Genomic DNA, 17,048 nt, shown 5'->3' on the forward strand with positions numbered 1-17,048 from the left:
AAAACTAATTACAGTGAAGACTATTTAAGTTGCAGAGGCAATCACAAGATTTCCCAGGAACTGGCCTAAGCTGTTTATGATGAAGCTGAAAACAGAGCTCAAAGTTTGCAAGTTTTCAACTTCTCGTTGAGAACTTGTTTATCTAAGCTATAACAAGCCATGCCCATCAAAAAATAGTCAACTTGTTTCTGATCATTGTCTAACCAAAATTACCAAATCCACTACAACCCTTGTAACAGATCAGGTAAGTATTCCAAAGCCAGGCAACACAAACGCAATGATAAATGAACAAGTGTTCTTCAATCAATCTAATTATCTCATGAAGAAACATTCCAACCTTTTGGATGAATTTGATCGGGATAACACAAACATGTGATGCACATATATGTCATCATGCTAAAACTAGAAATGGGCAATAGCCATCTTCACCCATTATGGTGGTTCCAGAATTAAGCAGATGTGGAGCATCACGCTAAGCAGCTGATAAGATAATTGCCAATAGCAAACTTGACAACTACATTTAGTTATTTCAGATATAAGTGGCTCTATGCAGCAAGAGCAGAGTTGATAATATTCTCTAGCATCTTGTTCTAAGTACAAGTGTTGTCAAGATAAAGTTAATTAATTCTACTCACAAAAAAGGCAAAGAATCTGCTGCACATTTGCAAGAGGTTACCAATACGGACTTGGAGAAAAAGAATATTTTGTACCCTCGAACTGTTAGCAGATCCAAATTCTCTGGGTATGAAAAATGTATGAAAGGAACTGGCAAGAAAGGACAAGAAATGCACAAAAAAATATGGAAAGAAAGCATGGCATCGCTTGATCATGATATTCTCCAAATAAAAAGAATCCAGAAGATTTGAAGCACAATGGCCTTGTCGCAGTTCCACTAACAGATAAGTAAATAGACCCATGACAATTACCTTTTATTTCCCCGCATTAATGTCAAAATCATTGAGCAAAATTAGGGCTCTGTAGTATGGACATGCACTAAGTACAGTGTTTCTCACAAATTTGCGATCATCTTAATTTATTCAATAAATGTTTGCACGTTCACAATAAGATAACAAAAAGGGGTGGAGGGAATTCAACAGGTTAGGGTTCACTGGCCTCTTCAATTTTATCAACTGGAGGGAAAAAAAAATGCAATTTCCAGTCAACTAGCATGCCATCTAATTTGAGTAGTGCGAGAAATTAAAAATTCTATTTCAAAAGAAGAAACTATGGACTCATGTTTTCTGTGTCAGCCTTGACATCATAGTTTGTATATAATGATACGAAAACTAGAAATAGATGAAGAACTTGTTGAACAGCAGTTTCAAGGCAAACAACATGATACTACTAAGGGTAATATGGAAACTATAATCTTAAAATTACGCAAACCCAGTTCAACAATATTCTTTTTCTTTTCCTGCGGTTATGATTAGTAAACAAATTCAACAGCAAAGTATGCATAAAAAATGCAGAAAACATATGAACATCCTAAGAGTAGTTTGCAACGTATGGAGAGAGCTAAAATGGAATTTTCATATTATTTTAGGGAAGGGCATCAATCGTGTCATAAGTCCACACATAACGCATATCCCCACCCCAAAAAAATAAATAAATAAATAAACAAAACAAAAGAAATGAGAAGATTTGATAAAGCATAATGGCCTTGTTTGCAGTTCCCCTAATAGATAAGTAAAAACATCCACGGAAATTACCTTTTACTGGCCCTCAATCACCACGGGATAACAAAAAAAAAAAAAAGAAAGAAAAGAGGTGGAGGGGATTCAATAGACTAGGTCGCTCTGCCCCCTACAAAATTTCATCGCCAGATCCCTAATCACTTGTAATTGACCTGGGTAATTAACTCAATGACCCATATGTGTGTTGGTCAACACAACTAACCTCCTTTTAATAATATTTCTTTCAATTAAAACATTACAAACACATCATCAAATATATTTTAAGATGCTCAAAAAACGTTACAATATTCGGTTTTAAATTCTATCTGATCCAATGTTGTAGATTAACTGGATTGTTATTTCTCTATAAAGAAAGCAAAGTGCTGTTGTATAACTAAGTTTCTTATTTAGGAAGCACGAAAGAGATGAAAACATCACAATTTAGCAGGGGCAATACAACTTTATCATTAAAAGAAAAAAAACACACTCTTACTTGCAACAGTTTTTCTCTCTCCCTTAACGGTTACCTTCTTCCTATTTGACAATTTTTCATATTAATCAAAATATATAATAGTAAAGGGAATAAAGTACATAGCTAATAGGCAATTTTGAAGAAGTATCCAGAGAACAAATTTGACAAATACTCACTAACATAACAGCATTCATGTTTCATTCTCACTTTCAATTACAATGACTAAATAAATCAATTTGCTTAGTGTATAACCACCTCCAGTGTATTTGTAAGTTGATAATACTGAGTAGTAATAGACTGAGTCAGCAAGTCCTTGGCATCACATAAGTACTTGCCAAAACATAAATATATACACCATTATAAATACATTTTGTATTGATCAAGGCTGAAGTAGGTAGGTGATTGACTTAACCAGGTGAATAAGAGATCAAGAATGGCATCCACAGAAAAACTTAGAATAATGAGGAAAAATTTAGTGAGGTCTACTATATTAGAACAGAGAATAAAGAATAAAAAAATGACCTCTGGCCATATATTTAAATTTTGCTTCTCACTGGTTTGAGGAAGAAGCAGCCTGCAGCTATACATAATAGATTTTGCCCCTTCAAAACTTAGATTTTGCTTCTTGGTTTAAGGAAGAGCTATAAGTTCACAGATCTATTCTCATATTCAAACTCCCATACAATGAGGCAAGAAAGATGCTTCTCATAACAGCCAAAGAGCAGCCTATTTGCCCATGTCTAAAATATACGCTTGGAACAAAATTGCATTAGAGGCAAGAAAGAAGGCATTGGGAGGTGCAATTACGCAGATATATACTACAAAGAAGCATCTTATCATGCACAATCTTGTTCTTTCACAATGTAATTTTGAGTCTTTGACTATAAATCAGTTCACACTTTTTACACACACACACACACCCCTTAAAAAAAAAACAAAAAACAAAAACAAAATCACACTTGCATAGATATGTCATATGTCCCCTGACATGCATAAGTGGCAGCTGCAAAATTCATATTGCAGCTTCTCTGTTGGTCTCTTTGAAGGTCCAACTGCACGTCAACAATCCTCAAGACCATACACATTAGCATTTTGGGATAAAAAAGAAGATAAAGGATTAAACATTTTTTTTTACAAGCCCATAGCATCATACTGTGCATGAAACACAAACAAAACACCAAAAAGCTACTATGCTAACAAATTTCAAACTTTTGGTCTCACGCTGTCCAATTCCTATGATCCAATCTCCACGAACCATCCAAATGCTAATCACAAGCACAATAATGCTATAGTGGAAGTGGGATTTATCTGAGGAAAAACTCAATTACTAAATGTATACATCTTGGTGCATAACCAGACCCAAAAATGATTTTTTGATAAATAGTTATCTGTTTCTAAGTCAACCAAAACAAATAAATAAATAAATAAAAGATATAACTTTAATCCACATCTCGTTTTTCATTATTTTCCATTCCTTTTGCTAACCCTAGTCCATTTGTTCTCCCCCAGGAAAAGGAAAAGATTCAATTGCCATACAAATTCTCCATCCATTAAGTATGGATTCTTCTTCAGCCAATAAGTTACCAATCTCCTAACCTAAAAGGGAAATTAACGCATTGATATCACCAAATTTACACACCCAAAATAATCATTCTCATTTTACATTGCGGTTCCAAAATCACAAAGTCAGACCGACATACTGTATGTGAAAAATCAGCCATAACTAATCCACGGTTGGAACTAACTGATTGCAGCGTGGATGTAAATTTCCTAACATTGAAACCGAGAACAATTACCTAAATCATGATTTTAATTTTCAGCCAATGGCAGCCCCAGGTTCACCAAAGAATCCGAAATCTAATTCAAACCTGGGAATACTCCCCTCTCGGACTATCCACCACCGAAAGCAACGCCCCGTACGGCGATTCCTGATCATCGACATCCTCCGGAGCCCTAATCACCGCGTGCAAGCCAAGCATCACGGCCGAAATCACCAACGAAACGAAGACGTTCCACCAGATATGACTCAAAAACAGGTCCAAAACCGTGACCAAACCGAGCACGATAAGCATCAAGCGATCGTCAATCGGGAAATCAAAGACGGTGACGGGCTCGTCGCGGGAGAGGTAGAGGTAGAACCAAGCGGCGAGGATGAGGAGGAAAATGATGAGGGAGAGAGGACGGAAGACTAGGCTGAGGAGGAGGACGATGAGCGAAATGATGGCGTAGTTGACGCGGAAGTAGAGGAAATTGGCGCGGAGGCGGAAGGCGGCTTCGGAGAAGGAAACGGGGACGCTAAGGGCGGAGACGTCGAGGAGCAGCCGCCACGGGCGGAGGAGGACGCCGGAGATTGAGTGGTGGGTTTCGGCAGCGAGGTTCGTCGTCGCCATCGTGTCTTTACCAGTCAACAGTGACGACCATGGAAATATCGGACGATTATCTCAGAACAACTACTTTCATGGCCTCAGGTCAACCTCGTAATTATCATTTTTATAAAACTTTTCAAATTTTTGCCAGAAAATTTCATAAAATTGATATCATTTCATTAAATGCAAATATTTTGTCTTTTATTCAATTCTCCATTATAATAGTCAAAATTGATTACATGATCGATGTTAATTTTCATATTCACACCTATATTAAATAGTCGTTTTTTCATGATTCTTAGTATTCATACTTTCGATTAAGTTAAAAAAAATGAATCGTAAGTTGAATCTTTGACACTTACGCAAAGTGAGAATCAAATTCGTAAATCACCGAATTAACATCAATATATTGTTTATTCGACTGCTCAATCTATATTATGGGAATATTTACACACTTATCTTTTATTTTAATTACAAGATGTATTCTTTTAAATTTTTTCATATAAAACTGAAACATCAATTCAAATTTATCCAAGAAAAAAAAAAAGAATAAAATAAGCAACGAGAAACAAAAATGCTGAATGATTCTTTGAATTGACAAGTAGGGAGGTGACAATTTAGGCTCTTTGGAATGCTCGCCTCCCCCGCCGGCCAATATTCCCAAAACTTGGAAGATCAAGATCTAAGGTCATCATCTTAACCAACTCACTGCAACAATCAACCCAACCGTACAATGGGGGAGTAACCAGTGACCATGGACATTGTTGGGGAGCAGCCACCTTGTGAGCATATTTTTAAGGTAAGAATTCAAGTGGTTGATTGCCATGGATGCAGGCTTGTACAGAGCTGCCAGGGAAGGCAACATTGAGGACTTGATTCAGAACAAGGACCATCTTGAATCCCAACTCACCCCAACCAACAACACAGTCCTCCATGTGGCGGCCCAATTTGGGCATATCCAGTGTGTCATGGAGGTCCTAAACACGTGTCCCTCCATGTACCGGATGGTGAACTCGGGGGGTGACACTGCCCTCCACATTGCTGCCAGGGAAGGGCAGTCCACTATACTCCGGGCCCTGGTCGAGTATGCGAATGCACTCGATGAGGAACTCGAAGATGGAGTTGGAACGGCCAAGGACATGCTGCGGATGGCCAATGCGGTTGGCGACACCGCGCTGCACGAGGCTGTCAGGAATCATCACCCGGTGGCGGTGCAGTTGCTGACAAGAGAGGATCCAGAGTTCTGCCATCCTGCCAACTGTGTTGAGGAAACTCCTCTGTACCTTGCTGCTGAAAGAGGGTATGTTGGCTTGGTTTTTGTCATACTGGAGACTTGTTCTGCCCCGGCTTATGGCGGCCCCGGTTGCAGAACGGCTCTGCACTCGGCCGTGATCCACAATCACGAGGGTACCATCCAAAAAACTGTCCATTTTCATAGCTCAATTACAGCATTGATGCATTTTTTTTTTTTTTTTAGTAATTTTGTGTTTGTTCCTTTGGTTCTCTTCAAGGGTGCACCAAGAAGTTACTGGACTGGAAGGGAGGACTAGCCAGGGAAGCAGATTTGCAAGCGTGGACACCGCTTCACTATGCTGCGCAATTTGGCCACTTGTCGAGAGTCAGAGAGCTGCTAAACACGGACAAATCCGTCGGGTACTTGACAGACAAAGATGACAAGAAGACGGCTCTTCATTTAGCAGCTAGCCGTGGCCATGTGGATGTAATGCAAGAGCTTATATCGCACTGCCCCGATTGTTGGGAGATTGTTGATGGCAGAGGCCGGAATATTCTTCACCTTGCAGTGAAGAACCACAAGAAGAGGGCGATTAAGTTCATCTTGCAGGATTTCTCACTCAGCAGCCTTATAAATCAGAAAGACATCGATGGGAATACGCCGCTCCATTTGCTGGCTGCTTCTGATTGCTATGCACCTCTCCTCGTAAATCACCCCAAAGTGGATAGAATGGCTTTCAACAAGGAAAGCTTAACTCCTCTGGACATGGTTTACAGTGATGGATACACTGGATTATTATGGGTAAGCAGTAAGCATATTTTGCATAGAAAAGATGTTTTAACATGTTATTTTCGGAATTGAATGAAGAACATAAATTTGCAGGATTCCACCAAAAGAAGTCTCATAAATGCTGGTGCTGTTCTTGGCCAAAGGGATGTTGCCAGAAGCGATAACGATGAATTGGCAACCAAAGAGAAGTATCACCTACACGACAAAGTATTACCAGCAGAGATCAGGAGAGCAGCCAACACTAATTTGATAGTGGCTGCACTAATAGCCACAGCAACATTTTCTGCCGGCTTCACCATTCCGGGTGGCTACAACAGCAGCAATGGCCGTGACCAAGGCATGGCAACTCTAACAAGAAAAGCAGCTTTCAAAGCTTTTGTGGTAACAGATGCCCTAGCCTTGATATCCTCTATTGCTGCAGCTTGTTCTTACTCTGTCGTGGCACGAGATTCAGACAGGATCGTGCTTCTCAAGCATGACACCATCGGTTACTTGCTTCTCATCTTTGCGATGGGAGCAATGGTGCTTGCATTTGTCACCGGCTTTTATGCAGTCTTGGCAGATTCATCAGGCCTTGCAGTCACCTTATGTATTATGGGATGCTTCCCTTTTCTCATCAACCATTTTTTCCAAAGAAAGGTTTGGTAGAAACAGCACTAAATTGAGAAGTTTGCTAGCTTTGAAGTTTCTAACATATGAGAAACAGATTCTGGATATTCTTTCATTGTTGATTTTGGGATTAGTTTTTGATTCCATGAGAAAAGTGACAACTGAGGAACCTGTAATTGCATGTCCTCCAATTGTATTTTGTGGTTTTGAATCAGCAATATGTTGAATTTCATATCGAGATGAATCGATATAATTCCATTTATCATAAAAGATTATATATACACAACATGACGTGAAAGAAATACCCACCAAATTAAGGCACTCGTGACAATAAAGCCACTAAGGCTCCCAGCTCCCTTCCTCCCCATCTTTTTGTTCTTGCCCGTTACAATCTCTCTCTTTCGTTCATTCTCTTCCAAGAGCACTTTAGTAAATCACTAATTTTGTGAAATCCAACCGTCCAATCTTGAATTCGACCTATTTTCACCGTGAAAGCAACTCTAATCTACAAGAAAGTGAAGTCTTTTAGTTTTATCAACCTTATTTTTAGCATAGATCCATGATATATATACGATATACGTGTGGTTGGGTTTGGCGAGTTAAAGCTTAAATCTATGGAGATTCGGCCATTGAGTTTGGTTGGTTTTTGGGTAAGTTGATCGATGGGGTCGATGGTCAGTGGTGACCGCCAGTGTGTTTTTTAGTTCTAGTCGAAAGTTAAAAATCAGATCTATAAAAATTCAATCGTTAAATTTGTCCCTCTTTTTGGTATGTTAACCTCCTTGGCTTGGCATTTCTAATGGTTGGTTCTAATCGTGGGAATCTTCGACTGGCGATGGTCGTTGGTGGTGACGATTGTGGTTGGTTTAGGCTGTTTTTGGGTTTAGCTTAGGTTTGCGGGGCCTAGCTAGTTCAAGAGCTAGTCCAAAGTGGTTGGGGTTGGGTCTGGCCCAGTTGTGGCAGCCTTTGGGTCAGTTCACATCTTAGGTAACTTGATTTTGCATTTATTTAATTCTCATATAATTTGATAATCATGTTAGGTGACATTGATACCCCCAGCCAAGTGGTGTCCGAGGAAATCCCAAATCTTTCATAACATGTGAATAGGTGAATTGTATTATGGTGGTAATTGTTGTATTCATATCTCCAATTGTCTTGATATTCTATATATACTATTCACGATTTCATTTCTTAATTGCATCTAGGAAAGTAGAATCCACACTTATGGTTGATTGCATTGTATTAAATCTGCATTTGGGAAGAATATGATTCATGTTATCACATACTGTGAATGTTGATACTTATATTTGATATAGTGCATGTGGCACTTATTGAATTTTAAATGATAGTATAAAACGTGTGTTAAATGGAGTAACTAGTTAGAGTCTTGTATGGCTAACTACAGTAAGAGTTAGTTATTGGTGCACCACTTATACGTTAGGGTGCGAGATAATCCACATTGGATGGGTGTGAGATAGTCCGCCATCCATGTCTATATCTGGCGTGAGATAGTCTGCTGAAGTAGAGCTTGGTAGCGTGAAATAGTCCATACCAAGAGGATGTAATATGTAAATTTTGGTTCTAAATAATTAACTCCTAATGTGTATGTTTTTTCATCATCTCTCATAATGTTATAATCACTTCTGGGCATGACATGACATAATGATTATCTTTGATGCATTGATTTTATACTTTCCCCCATTTTAATACTCTTTACCCCTCACTAAGCCAATAATAAGCTTATCCCTTAATATTTCAAATTTTGTAGGTCGGCATCAATTTTGTAGTCATGGTAAATGATTATACTACATGTACACCTCACCTCATAGGAATTGTGCATAGGGAGGTTTAATGTTTTTTTCTTTATGTGAATTGATAAATTTTGAATATTATAAGCATTTGATGAATTTTGGCCCAAAGGGCACTTTAATTTTAGTATAAAGATGATGGCAATATTGTTGTAATTTATTTGAAATGTTAGCATGTGAGAGGAATATGTTCATTACATGCTTGCTATCCCCTCTTAGAGTCTTCAGCTTCTTAGGGGTAGTGCCCCCCCCGGGCGGTCATCACACAATGTCAATCATAACTTTTGCCCTTGCTTGAGCTTTCTTCTTGCTTGCTAAAATCTCATTATCTTTCCTAACCACGTTTCGCCAACCGAGAGGAGCGACTTCTTCCGTCATGTCTGCCTTGGCACCATGTTGTAATCCAGCTTCTTCTGTTAGTTTCTTCTTCATCCAATCCACCAACAGGGATATTTTGGCTTCTTCCCGGGCAGAATCCTGCAATATTCACACATTCTTCAATCATCACTCAGACAAACATGGGATCCAAGCAAATATTAAGTGGACTATTATCTATGAGAGGCTATTTAGAGTTAGCAAAGTTAATCCATGGTTACCACTATGTGTGGATCCAAGTGCATTGTCATTAGATCGAAGGGAGTCTCGTTCTCATTATTAAAGGTCATCTCATCAACACTTCTGTGAAACATGAGCTCCTTTATTTTGGAGCCGGTAACAGCAAGCAGGTGGAAAGGGGTGTTTCCATCGTCATCTTGCTGCTTTATCAGGCCGCTGATACGAGGATGTTTCAGGATGAATTCGGTCGCTTCTTCCTGATCATTCTGCACTGCAAGATGAAGAATGTTCTGGCCTTTGCCATTCACCATCTCCCAGCAATCTGGGCATTTCAATATAAGCTCCTTGATTACGCTTATATTTCCATGACTAGCTGCCACATGAAGAGCTGTCTTCCTGTCATCTTCGTGCGAGGTGAGGTAGGCAATGGAACTGTTGTATTCTAGCAGCAGTTTCACCGTTTGTTTCCTGTTAAATCGCGCAGCATAGTGCAGAGGCGTCCAGCCGTACCTGTCTGCCTCCCTGGCCAAATCCTTGTTCCATTCCAATAACATTTTGGTGCAACCTTCAACTAACACAGCCAACAAGAAGTTAATTAGCCAAGAAAATAAGGCTTCATTTTCTTGGGGATTCTGGTAAAAAGTACAAACCTTTGTCGTTGGAAATCACTGCTGCATGCAGAGCTGTTCTACGATCAGGGCCATTGAAGGCTGGTTCCTTGGCTTCCAAGAGCTCGGACACAACTTTGTGGTATCCTCTCTCAGCAGCAATATAAAGAGGAGTTTCCCCAGCACTATTGGGAAGATGCATACTGGAATTAGGATCTTCTTCTATCAACATCCTAACCACTTCCACGTTTTGATTCCTCGCAGCAACGTGCAAAGCAGTGTCTTTCTTCTCATTTCTCAACCTCAACAGCCCCACAACTGCCGAAGGCTTGCCTTCAGGATGAGGACAGGCAGCAGCACGCTTGGCGCAGTCAATCAAAGCTTCGACAGCTCGCAGGTGCCCTTCCCGAGCTGCAATGTGAAGAGCAGTGTCTCCATTCATGTTCTTCTTGAAAAGAAGCCATGCACACTCTCCGAGGGCTTTGATGATGTAATTGTGTTTGCCAAACAGGGCGGCGATGTGGACGGCAGTGTTGTTGGCAGGAGTGACTTGGATGCCGAGCTTATGAGCATTTCTACGGATGGCATCAACTTTGCCTTCCACAGCAGAATTGTACAAATTCGGATCCATATTACTGCTATGTGAGAAAATATGAACAAAGCTGAGTTATTCTTATGATATCTCTCTAGTTTTTGCAGCATCTGAGCTGGGTAATATATAGTGAATTGCATTGGCATCTCTTGACTTTCAGGTTAGGTGGGAGTCTGAAATGGAATTTTGGTATATGCCAGAGCTATGTCTCCAAGTATTAAAGAAAATCCCTTCTTGGGGGAACTGGCATTGGATGAGGCCTTGGGCACTTAACGTCTTTCTTGAAGCCTGTGAAATTCATTTCTTTCTTCCCTTCTTTCATTGTTTTCTTGTGTTCCTTACCTTCTCTAAGATTCTTTGGTTGATGATGGTATTTTTATAGAAGAATGTACTAGGTATATATATTGGTAATCCTGTACATTCAAGAAATAAATTTAAGTAGCATTTTTCTACTAGGGTGTGTGCCGTTATCTGCACATCTTCTTTTCTTTACCTTAATGCAACAATGCTACATATATCTAACCCTAGCTAATCAAACCCTGAAATGGTAGGCGTGTGTTGCACAGTGACATTGCTCAACCTTCAAATATTTTTTTGATACCTGACCAAATGAATTTATGATTCTTAGCCTTCAGGCACCTCTTTAATTTTTGAGTTTAGTTATTTGGACTTTTTTTTTGGTACACAAAAAGTAAAAAAGATAAACTGATCACAAAAACTCAAAAATAAACAATTTAATTCGGAAAAAGCATAGACCTTAGATGACAAACTTCCAAAATCTAGAGGCCCAAGGGACTAGTTTGACCCAAACCAGCTAAAGGATTAGCTACAAATATTTGTGCTACAACGGGCATGCGAAATTGAAATTGAACAAGACCAATCTCTTGGAATAAAAATGAGACAAGTTTGTAACCCCCAAACTCAGAGAGGTTGACAGCCACTTAAAGAGCACGAATCCCGTTCTCCAACACAAAATTAGATGTGGATTTCACCATTCATGATTTGAGTGATTCCTTGCTTCAACCAAATGAAAGTCTCAAACATGGACAAGCAAATTAATTAGGAAAATTTTAAAAAGGACTTAACGCAGAAAACTATTGTCTTATATTAACTAAACAGCATTGAAAATATACAAAAAGAAAAAACAGAAAAAGCTAAATAAGCACTCAGTCACTTCAGACAACACAAGAAAGGGCCATAAAGATTTCCTGAGAATCATACTACTAAAGAAACAGAACGCCCCTACAAAAGACTAGTCTTCTTCACGAAAAGGTGTCACATTAGACATTGTAAAATGAGACGAAAGGAGGGAATGTTGGTTACAAGGAGCTTGACTAAGAAACAGGTCCGAGGTAGTCGCCCTCCAAGCTGACAACTGCCTGAAATTCCTTCTCAGACTCTATGTACTTCGTCCCGATGACAAGGAAGCGAACGACCACATCTTTTGCTATTTTCGACAGCTTGTCATTCATGAAGACTGGATTCTCTCCTGGCACATATCGATAATCAGACATTTTCTGGTTAGAAAGATACAAATTCTCAACTGGGCCACATCTCAAGAAAACCCCATGCTTCAAAATCTTGTGAACCACCCCTTCTAAGATCTCTCCCCTGTAAATCTTAAAAGTGATGCAGCTGAAAAGTACAGGAAAGAGTACATCTCCTGTTTGCTGTCGAACTTTTCCTTCTCCAATGTTGTCTAGAGTGGTCACTGCAAGAAAATAACCAAGATCTTTTGTAGCCTTCTTGGCTGAGAACTCATCTAAGAGGCGAGTTATTATTGACCTCTGGAGCATCAACCCTTTTCTATCCAGGTTTTCAGCAGGAATTATGACATTCCAAGGGAGTTGTACCTTGAGAAACATGGTAATAGTTTCTGCCTGCCAAATAACCAAAGAAAGAAAACTTTTAAATGAGCTACTTCCAGAAGTAAAAAGATCTGACAAACAATTAAAAAAAAAAAGCTTGCAGAAAGTATGCTTTCAATTTGGAAAATAAAGCAGCAAATGATATGCTTATGACTGTTTCCTTTTTTTTTTTTTTTTTTTTTTTGAGTCCCAAAGGAAATGCTAGGTGAAACCATGGAAGGCTTCCATTTACAGCTTCTTTGCAAGCCTCTCATGCTAAAATATGATAACTTCACCATGAAACAACTCAATAAATTATATGCTGAACTCTAAGTCACATCTTCACCTATTTCAGGATCAATATTTCAAAAGATAAACCATTCATTGAATTGACTAGAGAAGGGGTGTGAAGTGTCACCATCTCAACCATACCAGTAGCAATTAAATGGCATGTTCTTCAATGTTCATCATTTTGCACAATAACTGCATCATAGATTACTAATATTATCCTTCATAATTTCAATGATTGAAGGGGCCGAGCCATCCATACTTCCAATATTTCCCCCTTATAAACATGCTCCAAATGCAAATTTATACAACTGGTGAAAGAAACCTAAACTCTTCTATTAGATCTCAAACTCACTATGAGAATTGTCCTTCCTCTAACACCATCATCACCACTACAGAATTGCCATCAATGCTTGTATCTTCAATAATTTTTCCATCAACTAACAATAAGTTATCAAACAAACAAGAAGATAAAGAATTATCAAAACAGAAACAGAAAGTTTCCAAATCTCAAAACTTCTCAACAACATTACATTTTTCTCTTTCTCTTTATACTTCAAACAGATGCATAAAGCATATGAGACTCTAGCAAGTAATATTACACGTTAAAGTCCAGAATGAATGAGTTAAACATGGGAAGGTAGTGGGAAAATAAGAACAACTAAATAGAGCCTCCATCAGCCAGCCAGCCCAATTCATTAATCCTACTTTTGATTTTATTCACCAGGAATACAAGACACAGTGAAGTAAAAAATTGGTTAACAAAGAAGCTAAAAAAGCATGGATCTCAAAGTTTTATCAGATCACTCCAAGTGGCAACAAATTGGCCAACCCATTTAGTTGTGGAAAATATTTCCAGTTTTCTATCTCCAATTTTCCACAAATCTCCGATTTCATTTTCAATAGAAAATTTGGGAAACGCGTTAAGTTTAGGAAACTGGAACAAATATCAATTGCAAAATCGTATTGGTATTTATATATATATTAAGAAACAATATTCAGGGTTGTTGCCACAATTCTTCCCCTGGTTTATTTGATCTTATACGATGTAATTAACATATACAATCAACATTTACCTTCACATCTGAACAGAGCACAGAAAAGGGGTTACGCAACTGAAAGATAGGTCTGCGGCATTTTAGCAAACAAGTTGAGATCATTCAAACGGGGGGAGGGAAAAAAAACTAAACATCCAAGCTTATACAAATCCAAAACAAAAGAAGGAATCATTACATAATATTCAAAGAAGAGAAACTCACTAGTATCAATAGCGTGGTGCCAACAGAAACCCTTCTTTCACACTTGGGTCAAAAGCATGGAGTTCACTGAGTGAAAAAGCAAAAGTTGTGAGGCTAAGGGAGTTGCGGGGAGGAAAAAGGGGTAGAAATGAAGATGAAGTCGTGCGAAGAGGAATGAAGACACAGAGGTTTCTCCCGTGCAAACAGAAAGGTTTCTGTTGTGCGAAGGAAAAGGAATGAGGCCCAACACTGACGATGAAGGAGAAGCCGCAGATGAAGGGCAGACCTTCGATCTTGACGGAGCTGCAGCCCCGAAGGACGGAGATGGAAGGGGGGAATGGAGGAGGTAATGAGAGGGTTTTTTTGGTGAGTTGGGACCTGAGATTCTCGGAGCGGAGGAAAACAAATTTAGCTTTCTCTGAATTAACCAAGTATTTGTTAGGATAGTGTTTCTTAGGTTAATTACACTAATAATTACTTAATTTTATATTTTATTATTATTTAATTATTAAATTTTAAAATATTACCCGTTAGTCACTAATATTTTAAAATTGTTACTGTTTAGTCACTAAACTTTAAAATATTATCTATTAGTCACTCATATTTCAAAACTGTTTCTTATCCGTCACTCGTGAACTTAAAGTTCAGTGACTAACGAGTGATGAGTAAGAAATAATTTTGAAATATTAGTGACTAATATGTACTATTTTAAAGTTTAATGACTAAACAGTAACAGTTTTAAAATATTAGTGATTAACAAGTAACATTTCAAAGTTCAATAATCAAACAGTAACAAAATATAAAGTTGAGTGATTATTGGTGTAATAAACTCGTGTTTCTTATGACAAATAAGATAAAATTATATTAAAATATTTTTTTATTTAAGATAATTTATTTAAAAACAATATTTAAAAAAATTAAAATAAAAAATTACATAACTTATTTTTAAATAAATTTAACAAATATAATAAAAAACACTTTTATTTAGGATGTTTTCTATATTTCATTTTTTTAATTTTATATTTTAGTTAATCAATATTATCTAAAATGAGTAATATAAAATTGTATTAAGATAAAATTATAAAATTTTTATTAAGTTATTTATTAAATTTTTTAAAATGTAATCGAAGACATATACATCATTTTTCTTATCTATAAAATTCAAAATACATTTATTTGAATGAGAGAGAGATAAATATATTTAAAAAATATCGAATAAGAAGTCATGTGACTTTTTTTTTAAGAATTACTAGATAAGTTTAACAATCACATAAGAGATAACAAAAGTCTATAATATTTTTTATATCTTATCTTTTTCAATTAATATTTGAACATTTATTTTAGGATTATTTTTCACAAATCAAACGCTCTTAGAAATTCTCTATATTAGTTGTACATTCTACTCATAGTTTTGGTACAACCCAATTTATTGTCATTTCACATGCATGATTTAGGTTTGTACTAGAAAAATATTTAAAATCGACGAGAAGGATTGGATTGGATTGGGTAACACCAGAGTCGTCCTTTCTCTACTTAATTATTTTTTTAATTAAACACAACTTAATTGACATGTCTAAAAAAGAGAAGAGATTATTCCTCTCACAAGCCCAAAAGACGATGAAGAAGCCTTCTGGACAAACATACATTCAGTAGCATTTCCAATTGGACTGTAATAAACTTTGGTTCAGCAGGAGAGCATTATGCAACGCATTCATATCCAAGTAACTCAATGATTTACCGTATAATTCGAAGTTGCCTACAAAGAGAAGCACATGGTTATACTATTGAGAAATGCTATAAATTACATGGTTATCCCCTGAGGTATAAGGTTAAACAAAATAATCCTAATGGACCTAATCTCCTAAATTCTACTAATCACTTAAGCTCCAATATTGTGAGTAAATACTACAACTACTCAGGGCATGGGGGAATTCATGCAATCTTTGAGCCCTACACAGTATCAACAGCTATACAACTATTGAGTATGTTGCATAATCACCTTGGTGCAACAAAGGCTAGGGCAGAATTTGATATTCCTCAAGATCAAGCATCAAGTATCTGCTTTTTAGTTTTGATTAGTCTTTTACTTGGTCATTCAAAATATTGGATAATAAATTCAGGAGATACAAGCCATGTTTATTTTAGTAAATCCTACTTTCATGAGCTGAAACCTATTAAGGATATCTTTGTTATTCTCTCAGACCAATCTTGGTTGTTAGTAACTTGTATAAGGACTGGAGGTTAAGTGATTATATGGTGTTAGAAAATGTTTTGTATGTGTCTCAATTCAAGTTTAACTTGATTTCTATGAGTGCACTACTTAAAATGGATTATGTGAGCCTCAGTTTCTTCTCTAATTCATGTGATATCTAGGTTGTCCATTTTTCGAAAATAATTGGCTAGGCTAATCTTCACAGAGGCTTGTATGTGCTTCATGTTGGTTTTTTGACTTGTACTTCTAATTCCAATGGCATTGTGGTTCATGTTGTAAGTAAACATGCTTGGCATAGTAGGTTTGGTCATGTTTTTTTACAAAAGTTGGACAAACTGAAAACTTTGTTGAGATATAAGAATGATGAAATTGTACCTTGTTTTGTATGTCCCTTAGCTAAGCAAAGGAGATTGTCATTTGTCTCTAATAACCATATTTCTCAGCATGCCTTTGACTTAATTCACTATGATACTTGGGATCCATTTCATGTGCCTACTCATATTGGTTATAAGTATTTTCTTACATTAGTTGATGATTGTACACGTTTCACTTAGGTATTCTTGATGAGGCATAAGTCAAAAGCTAGGGGCAATATTACTAAAAAAAAATTCTATGGTTGAGACAATTTAATAAAAGGGTGAAGAAGTTTAGGTCAGACAATCCACCTGAACTGCATTTTCATGATTACTTTAGTGCCAAAGGGGTAATTTATTAGTTTCTCTTGTGTAGAAAGGCTTGAACAAGATTTGGTGGTAGA

At 37.4% G+C, this 17,048-nt stretch overlaps 3 protein-coding genes across 3 annotated transcripts; 1 reads left to right on the forward strand and 2 right to left on the reverse strand.

Moving 5' to 3' along the window:
- Positions 1-4,007: 4,007 nt before the first annotated feature.
- Positions 4,008-4,535, reverse strand: LOC127811237 (PRA1 family protein D-like). Its single transcript, XM_052350945.1, has one exon. The coding sequence runs from the start codon at positions 4,533-4,535 to the stop codon at positions 4,008-4,010; it is 528 nt and encodes a 175-aa protein (XP_052206905.1).
- Positions 4,536-5,335: 800 nt separating this feature from the next.
- On the forward strand, positions 5,336-7,266 carry LOC127811238 (protein ACCELERATED CELL DEATH 6-like). The gene is made up of 3 exons (XM_052350946.1): positions 5,336-5,918; positions 6,002-6,546; positions 6,628-7,266. Exons 1-3 carry the CDS (start codon positions 5,336-5,338, stop codon positions 7,180-7,182), a joined length of 1,683 nt encoding a protein of 560 aa, XP_052206906.1. The 3' UTR covers positions 7,183-7,266.
- A 1,805-nt stretch (positions 7,267-9,071) lies between these two features.
- LOC127811239 (uncharacterized) lies at positions 9,072-14,495 on the reverse strand. The gene is made up of 6 exons (XM_052350947.1): positions 14,101-14,495; positions 12,042-12,586; positions 11,873-11,926; positions 10,157-10,782; positions 9,548-10,077; positions 9,072-9,428 (listed from the first exon to the last, which is right to left on the reverse strand). The coding sequence occupies exons 2-6, from the start codon at positions 12,569-12,571 to the stop codon at positions 9,213-9,215; spliced, it is 1,956 nt and encodes a 651-aa protein (XP_052206907.1). The 5' UTR covers positions 12,572-12,586; positions 14,101-14,495; the 3' UTR covers positions 9,072-9,212.
- Positions 14,496-17,048: the final 2,553 nt, after the last annotated feature.

This window comes from Diospyros lotus, chromosome 10 (assembly GCF_014633365.1).
Source record: "Diospyros lotus cultivar Yz01 chromosome 10, ASM1463336v1, whole genome shotgun sequence".
NCBI classification, from domain to species: Eukaryota; Viridiplantae; Streptophyta; class Magnoliopsida; order Ericales; family Ebenaceae; genus Diospyros; species Diospyros lotus.

Coding starts and splice junctions, on each gene's coding strand:
- LOC127811237 (XM_052350945.1), bottom strand. CDS start 4,535: ATGGCGACGACGAACCTCGCTGCCGAAACCCACCACTCAATCTCCGGC.
- LOC127811238 (XM_052350946.1), top strand. CDS start 5,336: ATGGATGCAGGCTTGTACAGAGCTGCCAGGGAAGGCAACATTGAGGAC. Junction 5,919..6,001: donor CGTGATCCACAATCACGAGG/GTACCATCCAAA, acceptor AATTTTGTGTTT/GTTCCTTTGGTTCTCTTCAA. Junction 6,547..6,627: donor GATACACTGGATTATTATGG/GTAAGCAGTAAG, acceptor ATAAATTTGCAG/GATTCCACCAAAAGAAGTCT.
- LOC127811239 (XM_052350947.1), bottom strand. CDS start 12,571: ATGTTTCTCAAGGTACAACTCCCTTGGAATGTCATAATTCCTGCTGAA. Junction 10,783..11,872: donor GTGTTGTCTGAAGTGACTGA/GTGCTTATTTAG, acceptor ATCATAAGAATA/ACTCAGCTTTGTTCATATTT. Junction 9,429..9,547: donor ACTTGGATCCACACATAGTG/GTAACCATGGAT, acceptor TGAATATTGCAG/GATTCTGCCCGGGAAGAAGC.